The 16,402-nt window shown below is 44.6% G+C and overlaps 2 protein-coding genes across 5 annotated transcripts in view; both read left to right on the plus strand.

The window, feature by feature from the left end:
- Positions 1-3,107, plus strand: part of VTI1A (vesicle transport through interaction with t-SNAREs 1A) — a 41,233-nt gene extending 38,126 nt beyond the window's left edge. For both annotated transcript variants that reach the window (XM_068116393.2, XM_068116392.2), the window contains exon 8: positions 2,419-3,107. Coding sequence is in view for 1 of the 2 variants with exons in the window: in XM_068116392.2 (XP_067972493.1) it covers positions 2,419-2,506 (88 nt within the window). In the remaining variant the exon portion in view is untranslated. The remainder of the gene's footprint in view (positions 1-2,418) is intronic.
- Positions 3,108-13,726: 10,619 nt separating this feature from the next.
- PSPC1 (paraspeckle component 1) overlaps positions 13,727-16,402 on the plus strand; it is a 41,922-nt gene continuing 39,246 nt past the window's right edge. For 2 of the 3 annotated variants that reach the window (XR_013623546.1, XM_068116389.2), the window contains exon 1: positions 13,727-14,134. Coding sequence is in view for 1 of the 3 variants with exons in the window: in XM_068116389.2 (XP_067972490.2) it covers positions 13,811-14,134 (324 nt within the window). In the remaining 2 variants the exon portion in view is untranslated. Of the gene's footprint in view, positions 14,135-15,260; positions 15,402-16,402 lie in introns of all 3 variants that reach the window. The other variant, XM_068116390.2, reaches the window with a different exon arrangement.

Below are 16,402 nucleotides of genomic sequence, written 5' to 3' on the forward strand. Positions count from 1 at the left end.
TTGGAGCACTCCAGCCTTGACAGGGAGAGGAGATGAAAGGATTCCATTGAGCCACATGTTGGTTACGAGAGTAGAGTAAGTCAGTCGGCCGTGTGTGGAGTGGGCCTTGGATTCCATAGGCAGACAGTTTGGAGAGTAAGGCAGAATGCCAGACTGTATCGAAAGCATGAGATGTGTCCAGAGAGACGGCCCTGATCTCATGTCTGACATCGAGGACCTCCATCCATTGTTGGGTGAGTAGAAGCAGCATGTCCAAGGAAGAGTGACCTGGTCTGAAACAAAATTGGTGATGTGAGATGAGGTTGTTGGAGAAAAGGAATGATTTCACCAGGTTTTGGAGGAGGGAGACAACTTTTAAAGTTCATTCTTGAGGTTAGACAGATGTTGTTTTCTGCCCTTTGTTTAAATCATTTTCGATTCCTTCCCCCACCCTCCACAACCCCTCCCCTTCCATTGGCCATGTTTTTGTTCCTGCATTGTTCATCTCTCTCTCTAACCCTCCTGAGCTTGCACATTCATTTTCTGATTTCTCATTTATTAGTTCCATTTATTAGTTCTCATTTATTCAGTTTCACCAGAGGGGCTTATAGTTTTGCCCTCCGTTTCTCCCAACTGTGGTTTTCTGCACCCTTTCCCCTTAAATCTTACCATATGGAATTGAAACTTGGTTCATTACTTTATTATTATAAGTTACAGAACAAGTTCGATATTCAGGGCATTTCGTCATTTTTTTCGGGGTTAAGCCCTTTTTGGATTTGGAAAAGTCACATCAGTAGGGGACATGTATTGCAAAGCAATTATTGCTCTTGTTTCTTTGATCACACAAAAATAAATGGAAAAGCCAAAAGTTTGTTCCATTTTTGTGGTTGGGAGAACTGATTTCTAAAATTGAATTTTGATTAACCAATGATAGGTTGTGTGTTGTATTCATCTTTTACATAGAAACACTTTTGAAATGACACCTGTGGAGCACATTGTGTGTCAAATCATTATAAAGGAGAAAAAATATATCTCGGACTCAAAATTTCATCCATAAAATTCCTTTGTTTCGATTTGTTTTAAATATCTTCACTGGGTTCCTCGTATATTTTACTCCTCTTAAAAAAATCAACCTTTCTCCTTTACTTGTGTTCCACCTGCTAATACGCGACTTTTGAAATGACGTAATCAGCCCCAGAATGCTCGGTGCGCATGCGCAAAAACCCGAGACACAGCTGTGTTTGGGGCACCCTAAAGAATACCGTGTGTGCGAGATAAAGATGGCTACCTGCAATGGCTCACCAAGTTTCTACAATAAGCTGAAAATATTTGGAAAAGTACCTGAGAGATGGGGCTGCGTGTGCCTCGACACAACAAAAGACTTGGAAAACTTTCTCAGTTTGCCAAATTGGCAGCTGCTCGCAGTACATACTCCCGACCAGGTGGACGGGCGGGTGCTACACACAGGTTGGGTGTGTGACAAGGACGAAATGATGAGATTTTGGTGAAGATCCTGATCTGGATCTGAGAAATTTTTGAGTGATTCTTCACCATTGAGGGATAGGGCAAAAAAACGATATATAGCACGTTATCTCAAAAAGTTGTGGACGAATTTGGTCAAAACCTGGTGGATAGGTTGGTTGTGTGATGAGGACGAACCAATTCAATTTTGATGAAGATCCCGAATCCAGATCCAGCCTATCAGTGGGATACAAAACGTAAACTGTTCAGCCTGACGGAGATATGCTCTCCACAAAGTGCGGTTATAGTTAATAATGATAATGGTGGGAGAGGGAGGTGGGGGGGGGGGGGGTGTAGTGGGGTGGGAAACGTGACATGTGAGTGCCGTTGTAGATGTATCATTTTTTGTTTGATTCTGGGACCACGAGACATTATTCTAGATTTTGCATCTATTGCTAAAATGTGTGCATGTGTAGTATGTTGTTCCACTGCCGTCGGTTGCTTGTACTGACAGGAGATGGTCGGAACTCGATACCTCACATCCACGAATATTTCCGAGAGTCCACTTTGCATTGAGGAAATGAACAATTATGGTTATCAATTTTGAAATTGCCACTCTTTCGTTTAAATGCTGAAAATTATGTTAAAAAGGCTATTTGACTCACACATGTCTCCATAGCAATGGCAGGTTAAAAGTACCAGCACTAGCGGAAGTGAGTCGCTGAATACGCACACACAGCACGTGTGCAAAAGGACTCTTATAGCATCCGTATGCCATATTGAGAGTTGAGGATTGAGCAGGAAAAGTTTCCATTTTTGTTTATGTTCTTGCCCTTTAACATTATGCATGCAATTGTGGACTTGTCGCTATGTATGAGCAATGCTCGTGTCTTATTCCCGAAATGGTTCGGAGAGTATTGTGAGTTTTGTTTTTTGTGCCATGTAGTAAGCGGTGTACGATGCTTGTGTCTGTTTCAGAACCATGCAGAACAAGGTTATTCTGACCGGCGTCGGTCTACTCGCTCTCGTCGTGATCTCTCTCGTTATTTATTTCTCCTTTCGCTAGGGTGGGGGTTTGGCAGCTCATTCCAGTAAGTGTTCTGTATAAATGTGATTAGTAATTACGAATGGATGGCTTGCCATAATAATAGAAAACCCGCGGTGGAGGCCCGAGCAAAAGGATAAAATATTTGGTGTATTTATCAGTCTTCTATCATGTTATTTTTGTCCTTTCTGTAACTTGTGGACCATACACATGTAATGTAAAAAAAGAAGAGAAGAGGGGTGTAAAGTGAGAAATGGAGGGGCGAGGGGGTGAAATGGTGTAAATATATGGGTCACATGGTACAGGGATATATCACGGTGGGATCGTCTCGGATTCTAACCATGTTACTGCGTACATGATATGTAAATACAATTTGTTTGCCCTCTTGATCCGTCCTGTTCCATTACAAATGATCCATGTCCACCCAGCACCTGCACACGCTTTATGGTGGTGCGAACATGAGTGGCCTGTACAGGAGACCAAGTCGAGCCAAAAGGTGCCCTTTGTATATGTGATGATCTTTCGATGTATTTGTTTTTAACTTTTTTGACGATATATCCTTTTTTTCTCTGAGTTGGAGCATTTTTTTTATACACTCGCGCTAAACCTGTTTTGAATCATGGACTCGTGTACGTTCATCTTCATTCAACAGAATCCATCCCTTTGGTGTACGTAATATGTAGATTGGCCCGAATTGTAAGTGTTTTCTCTGGATTTAGTTTCCACCATTTGTTTTGCATAACACGATGTAAATGCACAAACTATTTACCAGCTTGGCTAGCAGGGCCTACCTTGCTCTGCCCGAATCGTCGCCACTGCTGGCGGCCCTTCAAAAGAGGTGTATTTATTTGGACGGTCTTCAATGCTCACCTGCGTTTTGCCTTTCTTGCCATCCTAGTGCATTACCTTTTTTGTGTTTACCTCTTTATTTGTACAAATGACGTTGGTCCTTTTTATTGGTTTGGGCTATGGCTGACAGGATGGCTGAGAGGTATCCACTCTCGCCTCTAAGCTGTCGAGCCTGGGTTGGAATCCCGACCCAACTATAAACTGTCATCCCGGTGTTTCACAAGCAGGGCGATTCATCAATGTGTGTGCTGTCCCTCAGATGGAAGTTAAACACGGACGTCCCATCTGCTAGCACTCTGTGGTCGTCGAAGATACCATGGTGTCCTTCGCAAAGAGTAGGCGAGCTATCGCCAGCACCCTGGCCAAATTTCAAATTTTTGCCCTAACCTACAGAGGGCACTGCCACAGTGGCACGGCCACGCCTTCACCACTCTCAGGTGCTACCCTGCAGCCTTGTGCTGCATACAAACGAAAAAGTTTGGCCTGGAGTTGAATGAATGCCGAAATGAGTGGTGGAAATGCTCTGCTGACTGGCAGGAAACAGTTGCACAAACAAGTTGATACGAATAGTGCACATTGCGGGTGGACGTGGTGGCGGATCATTGTGGAATAGATGATGTGATGGACGACGTGGAATGGATGATGTGGTGATGAGCCACCGGCCTGAGGCTGGAGAGAAGAGCGTGAACAGATGGACACAGGAAGTTAAGAAAATCCGGACAAAGAAGTGGAGATGCGATCAGAGTTGGGTTCAAGCACAAGTGAATTTCCATTTGAGGACATGCCCCTTCCCACTTTGACGATGAGCAAATTGTGGCCACCTCCACCTCCACGTCCACCTCCACCTCCACCTCCACGTCAAGTAAAATTGTCAGTATCATGACTTACAATGCTGCAATCACGGTCTTGGCTTTGGGCCTGTCAGGATTCCAGCCACAAGACGAAGCTTTTCAGGACTTCCTTGACAGTGACCTGGATGACGAGTACACGTGGGACTAAAACGTCACTCGGTAGAGCTCACACTTACACCAGGCTGAACAGTTTACGTTTTGTATCCCAATAGTAGGCCGGATCTGAATCGGGATCTGAACCAAAATCTAATCTGCTTGTTCTTGTGGCCTAAACAACTCATCCACCAAGTTTTGTCATAATCCGTCCACAACCTTTTAAAACATCATGTTGCTGTATCTATCGATTTAGCCCGATCACCGAATGGCGAGGAATCACTTGAAAATTAAAAAAGAAATTCCTATCCAGATTCGGACTCAGATCTTCACGAAAATCGAATCGATTCATCCTGGTCGCACGCCCAACCTGTCCACTAAGTTTCATCCAAATCTGTCCATAACTACTTTTGGTATTTTCCTGTTATCCTTTTTTTGGTACTTTGTCAGAGCAAAGTAGGCCCTTTTACCTCAGCGTTTTTTTTTTTTCAACGAGTCCAACCTGTCCAATAAGTTTCATCCAAATCTGTCCATAACTTATTTTGGTACTTTCCTGTTATCCTTTTTTTGGTACTTTCCTGTTATCCTTTTTTTTGGTACTTTCCTGTCAGCAAGGTAGGCCCTTTTACCTCGGCGTTTTTTTTTTAACGAGTCCAACCTGTCCAATAAGTTTCATCCAAAACTGTCCATAACTTTTTTTTTTTGGTACTTTCCTGTCAGAGTAAGGTAGGCCCTTTTACCTCAGCATTTTTTTTTTTTTTTAACTCAGCGGTCTGTTTCCTAACCCTAACGCTGACCATAATCCTAACGCTGACCCTAACCTAAAAAAAACGCTGAGGTAAAAGATCCGGGATAACAGGAAAGTACCTTTTTTTTTTTTTTGAGATATCGTGCTATATTTGGTTTTTGGCCCTATCTCTCAATGATGAAGAATCACTTTAAAATTCTAGTATCCAGATCAGAATCTACACCGAAATTGAATCAATTCCTCCTTGTCACACACCCAACCTGTCCAGCAAGTTTTGTCTGAAGCCATCCATAACTTTTTGAGATATCGTGCTCACAAAGAAATACACAGACCGACAGACAGGGGTAAAACAACCAAACTATAACGGCACGCGGTAGGGCACATTCCTCCGCCAGGTTGAACAGCTTATGTTTTGTATCCACTGATAGACTGGATCTGGATCCGGACCTGAACCAAAATCGAATCGGCTTGTTCTTGTGGCCTAACCAAATCATCTACCAAGTTTTGTCAGAATCTGTCCACAACTTTTTGAAATATCATGGTATATATAGTTTCAGACATATCTCTCAACAGTGAAAAATCACTTTAAAATTCTCGGATCCGGATCTTCACCAAATCTAATCATTTCGTCCTTGTCACGTGCCCAACCTGTCCAGCAAATTTCGTGTGAATCTGTCCACAACGTTTTGAGATATCCTGTTCACAAACAAACAGACAGCAATGAAAACGTCACCTGTGCACCTTTGTTAGTGGAGGTAAAGATTGCGAGTTTGTCAGATGACTGCCTGCGGATATCCGCCTCCACCAGAGCATTCATCGGTTTACACCTTCACTACAATTTCTGAACAACGGACTCAAGTCATCGGCACAGACTGTTGAAAGTCTCGTGCATAGCAGCTCACATCTGGAAGTCCACAACAGACCAAGGCCCTTTCTACCAATGATACCCATCAAGTGTACTGACTATTGACAAGGAAAATAACGACTCCATAGGTCCAACTACCTTCACTACCAGGGACGGCGGTGTTCTCCAGGATTTCATCGGCATCATGACCACCTTTTAGGAAGTTGAAGACCGAGGTGTCAGCTCGTTTGGTCACCTCCTCTATCCTCGGTGTTAAGAGACAACACCTCAGTTTCCCATCGGTGTACAACAAGAATCTTCTGACTGTCCTCATTGGTTTCATTAAAAGTGTCCAGGAGTGTGTGAGGATAGGACCACTGATCCGTGCGGACAGCAGCTGTTATGGATCCACACCTGAAGATTCACTATTGTAAAAGTGACCAATCATGAAGACTCGAGGAGCACCTCCTCACCCTCATCATCTTCACCATGGATTCACAGCATCACAAGTATTTGCATTCGAATGTAAAGTTATTAAAAGCATTTGATTTTGTTTTTTTTGGTTTTTTTGTATACAAGATCGAGGCTCGTGAAAGAGCGAACATTAATCACACAGAAAGACAAACCGACACATAAAACATATAACATCGGGAGCGGTAGACAAGATGGGGAGAGAGGGGGAAGGACACAAACACAACGTTTGAGAGCAGGGACCGAGAGACATGGAGACATCGAGAGATCTGAGAAAGGGCGAGGGCTTTGGGGGGGGGGGCGGGTGGGGCATGGGAAGGGGGCGGTGGGAGAGGTATAAAACATATGGACACTGCCAGGACTTCCAGGAAAGAAGTTGGAATTTCAAACAAGGTGGATCTGGGGTGAATTAGCGGGGGTAGAAAAGATCAAGGTTTTGGATTGGGGAAGATAAGAGATGGTGGTGAACAGCTGTTTTAAAGACCTGGAGGGAGGAGTGGGAGTGAGGGAGTTTGTTCCAGAGGCGGGAGAAAAGAGGAATGAAAGAGTCAAGGTGAGCAGAGAGCCGAGATTTCGGCAGTTTAACCATCAGAGGGTTGCTGGCAGATCTTGTGCGACCTGTAGGAATATTTGGGGGACAGAGCACAGAGAGCTGGGGGAGCAAGGCCGGAGAGGAGTCGGAAGAAGACAGAAAGACCACCTACCTGCCTGCGGTGAGTGAGTGAAAGGCCCTCAGAGATAGCTTCATCGCGGGAGATTCCAATAATTCTGAAAGCTTTGGTTTCAACAGCGTGAAGCCGAGCTAGGTGTGAGGCAGGAGCACCGGCCCAGAGGGGAGAGCAGTATTCCATTGAGCTGCGGATGAAAGCCTTGTATGTGGTGAGGAGCTCAGGTGTGCCAAGGAAGGACTTCGCACAACGGAGGATACCCAGTCGGCGACTGGCTTTGGAGGCCAGCTTGGAAATGTGGTTTTCCCAGGAAGATCATGGCAGATAGTGAGACGCAAAAGCTTGAGCGACAGAACTTCTTGGAGAGGATTGTTGAGAAAGTAGATGGGAGGGTTGTCCAGTCGATCTTTTCGGAGAGACATAGGAAGAGTGTGAGTACAGGTAGTAAACAAGTGTGAATTCGCAATCTGTGACGTCTCAGGTGCATTTGTAAGACGTACAGGTAGTTGCATTTGCACGCACTCGAACCTACGTCTGCCCTTGGTACGTACTGAAGTACGCGTGTAAAGTGATGGGCCTTGCTTGGATTGGTGGATTCATCAGTTGTCCGAAAGAAATGGACTTGAACTCCAAGTGCATGTGAATTGTGTGTCCGGTACATGTCTAATGTACAGCGTTCCTCTTGTATCACTCGTCAGACAAAGGCTGTTAATTGTGTGTTAACCACGTGATTATTCGAGTTGTTCTGCGATGTGAATATTCCAAGGTGTCTATGGTAATTTGATGTGGGTGTGTTTGCTGTCATTGTTGAGCTTTATTGAAATTGTCTTAAATAAACTTGTTTCACTCTGTGCTTTTAGTAGGTCTATTTTTACCTGTGTAAACAAGTTTTGTTACCCATTTTTACCTGTGTAAACAAGTTTTGTTAACCATTTTACCTGTGTAAACAAGTTTTGTTACCCGTTTTTACCTGTGTAAACAAGTTTAGTTACCCATTTTACCTGTGTAAACAAGTTTTGTTACCCGTTTTTATCTGTGTAAACAAGTTTTTTTTTACCTGTGTAAACAAGTTTTGTTACCCGTTTTTATCTGTGTAAACAAGTTTTGTTACCCATTTTACCTGTGTAAACAAGTTTAGTTACCCATTTTACCTGTGTAAACAAGTTTTGTTACCCGTTTTTATCTGTGTAAACAAGTTTTGTTACCCATTTTTACCTGTGTAAACAAGTTTTGTCACCCGTTTTTACCTGTGTAAACAAGTTTTGTCACCCATATTTACCTGTGTAAACAAGTTTAATTACCCATTTTTACCTGTGTAAACAAGTTTAGTTACCCATTTTTACCTGTGTAAACAAGTTTAGTTACCCATTTTTACCTGTGTAAACAAGTTTAGTTGCCCGTTTTTACCTGTGTAAATAAGTTTTGTTGCCCATTTTTGCCTGTGTAAACAAGTTTTGTTACCCGTTTTTACCTGTGTAAACTACTTTTGTTACCCATTTTTACCTGTGTAAACTACTTTTGTTACCCATTTTTACCTGTGTAAACAAGTTTTGTTACCCATTTTTACCTGTGTAAACAAGTTTTGTTACCCATTTTTACCTGTGTAAACAAGTTTTGTTACCCATTTTTACCTGTGCAAACAAGTTTTGTTACCCATTTTTACCTGTGTAAACAAGTTTTGTTACCCATTTTTACCTGTGTAAACAAGTTTTGTTACCCATTTTTACCTGTGTAAACAAGTTTTGTTACCCATTTTTATCTGTGTAAACAAGTTTTGTTACCCATTTTTACCCGTGTAAACAAGTTTAGTTACCCATTTTTGCCTGTGTAAACAAGTTTTGTTGCCCGTTTTTACCTGTGTAAACAAGTTTTGTTACCCATTTTTACCTGTGTATACAAGTTTTGTTACCCGTTTTTATCTGTGTAAACTAGTTTTGTTACCCATTTTTACCTGTGTAAACAAGTTTTGTTACCCATTTTTACCTGTGCAAACAAGTTTTGTTACCCATTTTTACCTGTGTAAACAAGTTTTGTTACCCATTTTTACCTGTGTAAACAAGTTTAGTTGCCCGTTTTTACCTGTGTAAACAAGTTTTGTAACCCCTTTTTACCTGTGTAAACAAGTTTTGTTACCCATTTTTACCTGTGTAAACAAGTTTTGTTACCCATCAAGTGGATCCCGGTGTCCGTCGTTCTTCCGTTAACCTTTCACCCAAAACATCATCTCACAAACTACATGACCGATGTGAACCAAATTTGTTACAATACATCAGAACAGTAAGGTCTCATGGGGTTATGCTCCCCATCCGGATGCGCCCACAATACTCGGGGTGAAAGGGGGTTTTGCCTTAAATATTGGTATTTAATTCAAAAATCTTCTCGGAAACCGACAACCGGATCCAGACCAAACTTGTCATGTGGCATAGTGACCATGACCTGACCTATCCTTAAGTTGTGCGCTCCATGGCCCTATCTCACCTGGAAAGGGGGCTTCCTCCCCTATTCCCTCATATTAACTAAAACCTATATTCCTAACAAACTACATGACTGACGTGAACCAAATTTGGTATGATACATCAGAAGAATAAGGGTTTCATGGGGTTATGCTCCCCCATCCGAATCTGCCCCCTATAAGAGGCTGAAAAGGGGGTTTCGTCTCAAATTCAGGTAATTTATTTTAAAATCTCAGAAACCGTGGGGAAATAACCGTCAGTCCCCCACTCCACCAAGGTGGATGGAGGTTATGTTTTCACCCCCGTCTGTCTGTTTGTGAACAGGATATTTCAAAAAGTTATTGATGAATTTGGACAAAATTTGGTGGACAGGTTGGGTGTGTGACACGAACAAATTGATTCGATTTTGAAGATCCGGATGAGGATACGAGAATTTTTTTAATACTTCAGTGATTCTTCACTATTGAGAGATCGGGACAAAAACGATATATAACATGATATTTCAAAAAGTTATGGACGACTCGATGCCAAAACTAGGTGGATGAGTTGTTTCGGTTCCAAGAACGAGTCGATTAGATTTTGGTTCAGGTCTGAATCCAGATCTGACCTATCAGTGGGATATATAAATATAAAAATAACCACCTTTAGAGGCCATTTTTCCCCGCAAAGCGGGGGTTGGCCTTTTTCGGGAACCGTGGTTGTTGTTGTTTTTCGGTCCCCTTTTTGAAGCAATGTTTTACGGCCGGATGCCCTTCCTGACGCCAACCCTTTTTGCCGCCTTTAACGACAAACAGGGAATTACCAGTGAACTCGTACTCAATTAGCCGACCTCGGAAGGTATGATCAGGCTGAGTCGACCCCCCTGGCGTTAATTCAGTGATCGACCGGGATTCGAACCCAGGATCCTAGGAATCCTAAGCCGGCACCCTAGCCGCTAGCCCAACACCAGGGACTCCTGGCTACCAGGAGGGATACAAAACAACACCAGGGATACAAAACATAAACTGTTCAACCTGGCGGAGGTATGCACTCTACCTACCTAGAAGTGAAAGCCAGTTATCACCGACATTGTGAACTAATTAACAAATTCCTCTCCCTTTCATTCGAATGGCAAGCCTGGCCAGCTGCTCGTGAAAGACTTTGGCCAAAAACGTTTCTTGACCGATCCCACAATAAGGAAAGGTAGCTTTCTTGGAGCGTCTCCAATATATGGAGTGAATAGGAAGGGATTAGTTGAAGGGGGCGGAGTTAAACAATGTGGTTTCAACCAATTAAATGAATGATGAACATTTCAAACGAATGTCTGGTAACGGGCCATTATTCATCAATTCGCTCGTGCGTAAACCTCATCTGCATATTTCTACCTGCCTAGTTAGGGTGTTTAGAACCGGCTGTGCTGAGTTATTGAGTTATGATTCGTAGATACAGGTCGCACATCCTTTTCGCTGCTCTTTAATCCAGTGATTGCAACTTTAAATAATTACTCATTTTAGATTTTGATCATCTACACTGATATGGCAATTGCAAACCCTCGAGTGCATCTCAGCTTATCCTTGGTCTAAGATCGGCCAGTTTATTGGGCTCATCTGAGATTGCTCATGATTCCGAGATCCCAGGTTCAAATTCCACAATCATTTCGAGGAAACCTTCAAAAAATCAATTGAGTAGTTAGGGGGGCTCTTTTAACGAGGCGAGAACCCCCCCTCCCCCAACCTATAGACATCTCTATGTACGACTCTGAACCCCCATCCTCTCCCCCCTTTTCCCCTTAAACCACTGCAGTGACATCTCGTGCCCTTGTCCTCCATACTCTCTCCAGGTACAAGCTCCTACATGAATCCAAGTGTTGTTTTTATTTTTAAAGTCGGTTTCATCAGGTTGTCCCGAGTGATGAGTGAGTGGTTCTGTGGTTAGGAGACCCTTTCAATTTTCATCCCACAGTTAGTCCTCCCTTTTGGAGAGGTGCTCTCTCCATTATTTGAACGGGCATTGATTGCTCTATTAGGAATTTTCTTGTGTTCTCCCCCAGTGAGATTTTCATCGTTTAATCCGGTTTTGGATCCTAGGATCCTGGGTTCGAATCCCGGTGGATCGCTGAATTAATGCCAGGGGGGTTGACTCAGCCTGTCATCCTTCCGAGGTCGTGCAAATTGAGTACCAGTTCACTGGTAATTCCCTGTGTGTCGCAAAAGGTGACCAACAGGGTTGGCGTCAGGAAGGGCATCCAGCCATAAAACATTGCTTCAAAAAGGGGACCACGGTGGCCGAAAAAGGCTTCCCATCGGTGTTCAGAAGCACCCAAACCAGATACGCAGTCCATTCACTGGTAGTGATCCGTCGGGGGTTTGTGTCACACATGCCCGTCCACACGGGCCTTGCATCGACACGCCTGGTCGGAAGTTTGCAGTACGAGCAGGTGCCCGTACGGCAAGCTGAGAAAGTTCCCCAAACCCTTCGTTGTGCCGAGGCGCGGCCCTTTCTTTCGGGCACTTTTCCAAGTATTTTCAGCTTCTTTCCGAAGCTTTGTGAGCTTAACCCTGCTCTGTGGGGGAAAAATGGCCTCTAAAGGTGGTTCAATGTGATTGTTATTAATGAATGTAATGCGGTAATTCACAACAAACTTCCTTGTAATTCGTGACTTTCAAAATGACTAATGCTAAACGAGGCCTTGTGCACGTGCGTTGTGTGTGTTCACACTGACTCGCCGGGCACTTTTAACTTGCCGTTGTTGGAGCGAAATTTGAAATTAAAATCGTCTTCCAAACATAATTTTCAGCATCCAGACGAAAGAGTGGAAATTTCAAAATGCTTAACTACAATTGTTCTGTTCCTGAATGCAAATTGGACTCACGGAAATGCAGGAAATACCGTGAATGCGAAGTGTTGAGTGCCTACCATCTCCTGCTAGATATAACGCATATACGGACGGACGTGTCTCCTTTTACCAATAGATGTAAAAATCTAGTATAATTTTAAACCTTCACTGTACATTCATTACCGAGCCCTGGATATGTACTTCCCATTGGTGTTCAGAAGCACCCAAACCAAATACACAGTCCATTCACTGGTAGTTATTCATAGGGGGTTTGTGTCACACACGCCCGTCCACACGGGCCTTGCATCGACACACCTGGTCGGAAGTTTGCAGTACCAGCAGGTGCCTGTTCGGCAAGCTGAGAAAGTTCTCCAAACCCTTCGTTGTGCCGAGGCGCGGCCCTTTCTTTCGGGCACTTTTCCAAGTATTTTCAGCTTCTTTCCGAAGCTTTGTGAGCCGTTTTATTGTTATCTCGCTCCCACAATATACTTTACGGTGCCCGGAGATCGCCATTTACTGGGTTTCTGGCATGCGCACTGATCATTATGGGATGGATTACGTCATTTTGAAAGTCGCATATTTGAACCTTCCCTCCACCATCACAAAGTCGATCGGAGTCCTTTTGGCCATCTGCGGTCACTTACCAATTGTCGTGTAATGGTTAGAGCTCTGACTCTGGGAGGTCGGTGGTTCGAATCCCGTCCGAATTTTGCCGTCCGAATTCCGTCCGAATCCCGTCCGAATTTTGCATCTATTGGTCAAACCAAAGATTAAAGATAAATGGTCCATGCTGCTTCCTTCCTTTGATACTTAGCATTTAAAAAAGGATGTAACACGGACGTAGGTTGGCAATAATAGCGCAAGCATTGATGGGCCTAATGGCATCCTACATCGAAGTTCCATGGTATTATTATTTTGTATGGAGACTTTGGCTGCTGGTTTCCTCATTGCTGGGAACGCAGCTGTGCCGCTGATGCAGTGCCTCCTGTCCCCAGCAAGCTGAGACTTTAAAAAAAAACATTTTGGAAGGATAACAAGCTGAGTCAACCCACCTGGTTTTATCTAATGGTACAACAGGGGCTCAAATTTAAAGACCCTAAGATCTTAAGGCAGCCACCTTATTGTTTCCCACCCTCATTTCTCCTCTCCCACTCTACCTCCTACCCGCCTCATTTTGCCTCTCCCACTCTACCTCCCACCCCCCTCATTTCGCCTCTCCTCTCTACTTCCCCCCTCCCTCATTTCACCTCTCCCACTCTGCCCCCCCCCTCCTCATTTCTCCTCTCCCAATCTTCCCCCCCTCCCTCATTTCTCCTCTCCCCTCTACCCCCCTCCCTCATTTCTCCTCTCCCACTCTGCCTCCGCCCCTCCTCCTCATTTCTCCTCCCCTCGCCCCAAATCTGTCCTTTCACTTTCCAACTCCGTCTCCACCCCTCCCCTCCCCTCCCTTCATACTCTCATTCAACACTCAACTCCCTGTCCCATCGATCCGTCCTTCCCCGTTCGACTTCCTCCTTGACGCGATCTCTGCAAATGGAGACGTCGGTAGAAGAGACCGAGGAGAACACGGACGAGGCCGAGCCTGGAGACCTGGACTCGGGTTCCGCTTCCCCCGGATCGACCGTTCCCGCGGACCGTCCCGCCGACGAAGGCCCCGGGACGCGACCATCCCTCACACTCGAGCGGTTCCCGTTCCGGGCGCCCGGAGAGCGGCCATTCTCCCGGCGCGCTCGCCTTCTCGTGAGTGGTCTCGGCACCGGGGTCACCGAGGAGTCTTTGCGCTTCTTGTTCAAGAAGTACGGGAGACTCAGCGAGGCTTTCGTGAACGCACAGCGAGGATGCGGCCTTATCCGCCTGGTGAGGATGCACCAGGTCTTGGGTCTTCACTACCTCCAGATACTCTCTCTGCTACCGTGGGTGTTGATACCACAGGTTACCATGTCATTAGTACGGTTTGTGTTGATACCACAGGTTACCATACCATATGACATGTTGTACTGTTTCTGTTAATACCGCAGGTTACCATACCATATGTTGTAAGGTTTGTGTTGATACCACAGGTTACCATACTATATGTTGTACTGTTTGTGTTAATACCACAGGTTACCATACCATATGTTGTACGGTTTGTGTTGATACCACAGGTTACCATACCATATGTTGTACTGTTTGTGTTGATACCACAGGTTACCATACCATATGTTGTACTGTTTGTGTTAATACCACAGGTTACCATACCATATGTTGTACGGTTTGTGTTGATACCACAGGTTACCATACCATGTCATTAGTACGGTTTGTGTTAATACCACAGGTTACCATACCATATCATTAGTACGGTTTGTGTTAATACCACAGGTTACCATACCATATGTCAACAAATCCATTATTTTTTATTCTTCTTCTTCCTCTTCTGATAATAATGAGTCGGGCTCTCTCAAGTTAATCGACTATATAATGATGTCCATGCATGGGAATGAAGATCTGATTTAACTTTGTTTTAAATGATACAAATGAAGAGGTGAGGATTGGTGGTACCTGGTTCCTGATGGATTGGTGGTACCTGGTTCCTGATGGATTGGTGGTACCTGGTTCCTGATGGATTGGTGGTACCTGGTTCCTGATGGATTGGTGGTACCTGGTTCCTGATGGATTGGTGGTACCTGGTTCCTGATGGATTGGTGGTACTTGGTTCCTGATGGATAGGTGGTACCTGGTTCCTGATGGATTGGTGGTACCTGGTTCCTGATGGATTGGTGGTACCTGGTTCCTGATGGATTGGTGGTACCTGGTTCCTGATGGATTGGTGGTACCTGGTTCCTGATGGATTGGTGGTACCTGGTTCCTGATGGATTGGTGGTACCTGGTTCCAATCACAGAGGGTCTGGGATTCTCGAGTTCTGGCATCACCACGTTGTAAGTACTTGGACTTGTTGATCTTGTCCAGAATATTAATCCTGTTGGCATTCCTTCTGCCCTCCAGGCTCCTCCACGTGACAGCATTTTGTCCACATCCTGCCATCCGATCACCATACTTACCACAGACGAATCTAGAGGTCCTTCTCTGGACTTGTTCTAGTTCCTGTATTTCCTTCTGGAGATATGGACCCCATGTTGTTGATGTGTAAGTACTCCAATCCAGAACAGGCCATAGTGTATCGGATAGCCACCTTTATATTGCGACTGCAATCATCGACATTCCTTCTGAAAAACCCAAAAATACTGTTGTCTTGCCGGTTACTATGTCAACGTGTTTGGACCACTTTGTGTTACCTTTGAAAGTGACACCAAGGTATTTACAGTGTTCAGCATTCTGATGAGTCTGGCTGAGCAGGAAGTATTCAATTCCATGCGTCTCCTTGGACCCGCGTTGCATGATCCTAATGACGGGGCGTTTCCATTTCCATGGATTAATTCCATCTTCCACCTTTTCTCCCATTACTCAAGCATTTAACAGGTCATCTTGGAGTTCTCTGTGGGGCCTATCCGATATTTTGGTGGAGAGGAGGCATTCGTCTGCAAAATGCTTGGTGTGTGAGGTGTGAGCCCTGGGAGGTCATTTATGTAGGTAAGGAAGAACAGAAGATCCAAGCACTTTCCTTGGACCTGCTGATGCCTTTGGGGGACTCCCGACGCAACTTCGGCCTAGGAGGGAGTACACCTTTTTCTTTTTTGTATACAAGATCGAGGCTCATGGAAGAGCTAACATTAATCAAACAAAAACAAACGGACACATCAGACATAATAAAGGGAGTGGGAGACAAGATGGGGAGAGAGGGGGAAGCACACAAGTACAACATTTGAGAGCAGGGACATCGGGAAATCTGTGGGAGGGAGAGGGCTTGGGGGGAGGCGGGGGAGGAGGCGTGGGAAGGGGGTTGGGGGTGTGAGAGGTAAAAACCACATGGACACAGCTAGGACTTCCAGGAAAGAAGTCGGTATTTCAGAAAAGTGGATCTGGGGTGAATTAATGGGGGTAGGAAAGATCAAGGTTTTGGATAGGGGCTCAATGCATGGATTGGTGGTGAACAGCTGTTTTAAAGACCTGGAGGGAGGAGTGGGATTGAAGAGAGTGAGGGAGTTTGTTCCAGAGGCGGGAGAAAACAGGAATGAACAAGTGAAGGT

The sequence above is a fragment of the Myxine glutinosa genome, chromosome 5 (assembly GCF_964187855.1).
Source record: "Myxine glutinosa chromosome 5, kmMyxGlut1.1, whole genome shotgun sequence".
Lineage (NCBI taxonomy): Eukaryota > Metazoa > Chordata > Myxini > Myxiniformes > Myxinidae > Myxine > Myxine glutinosa.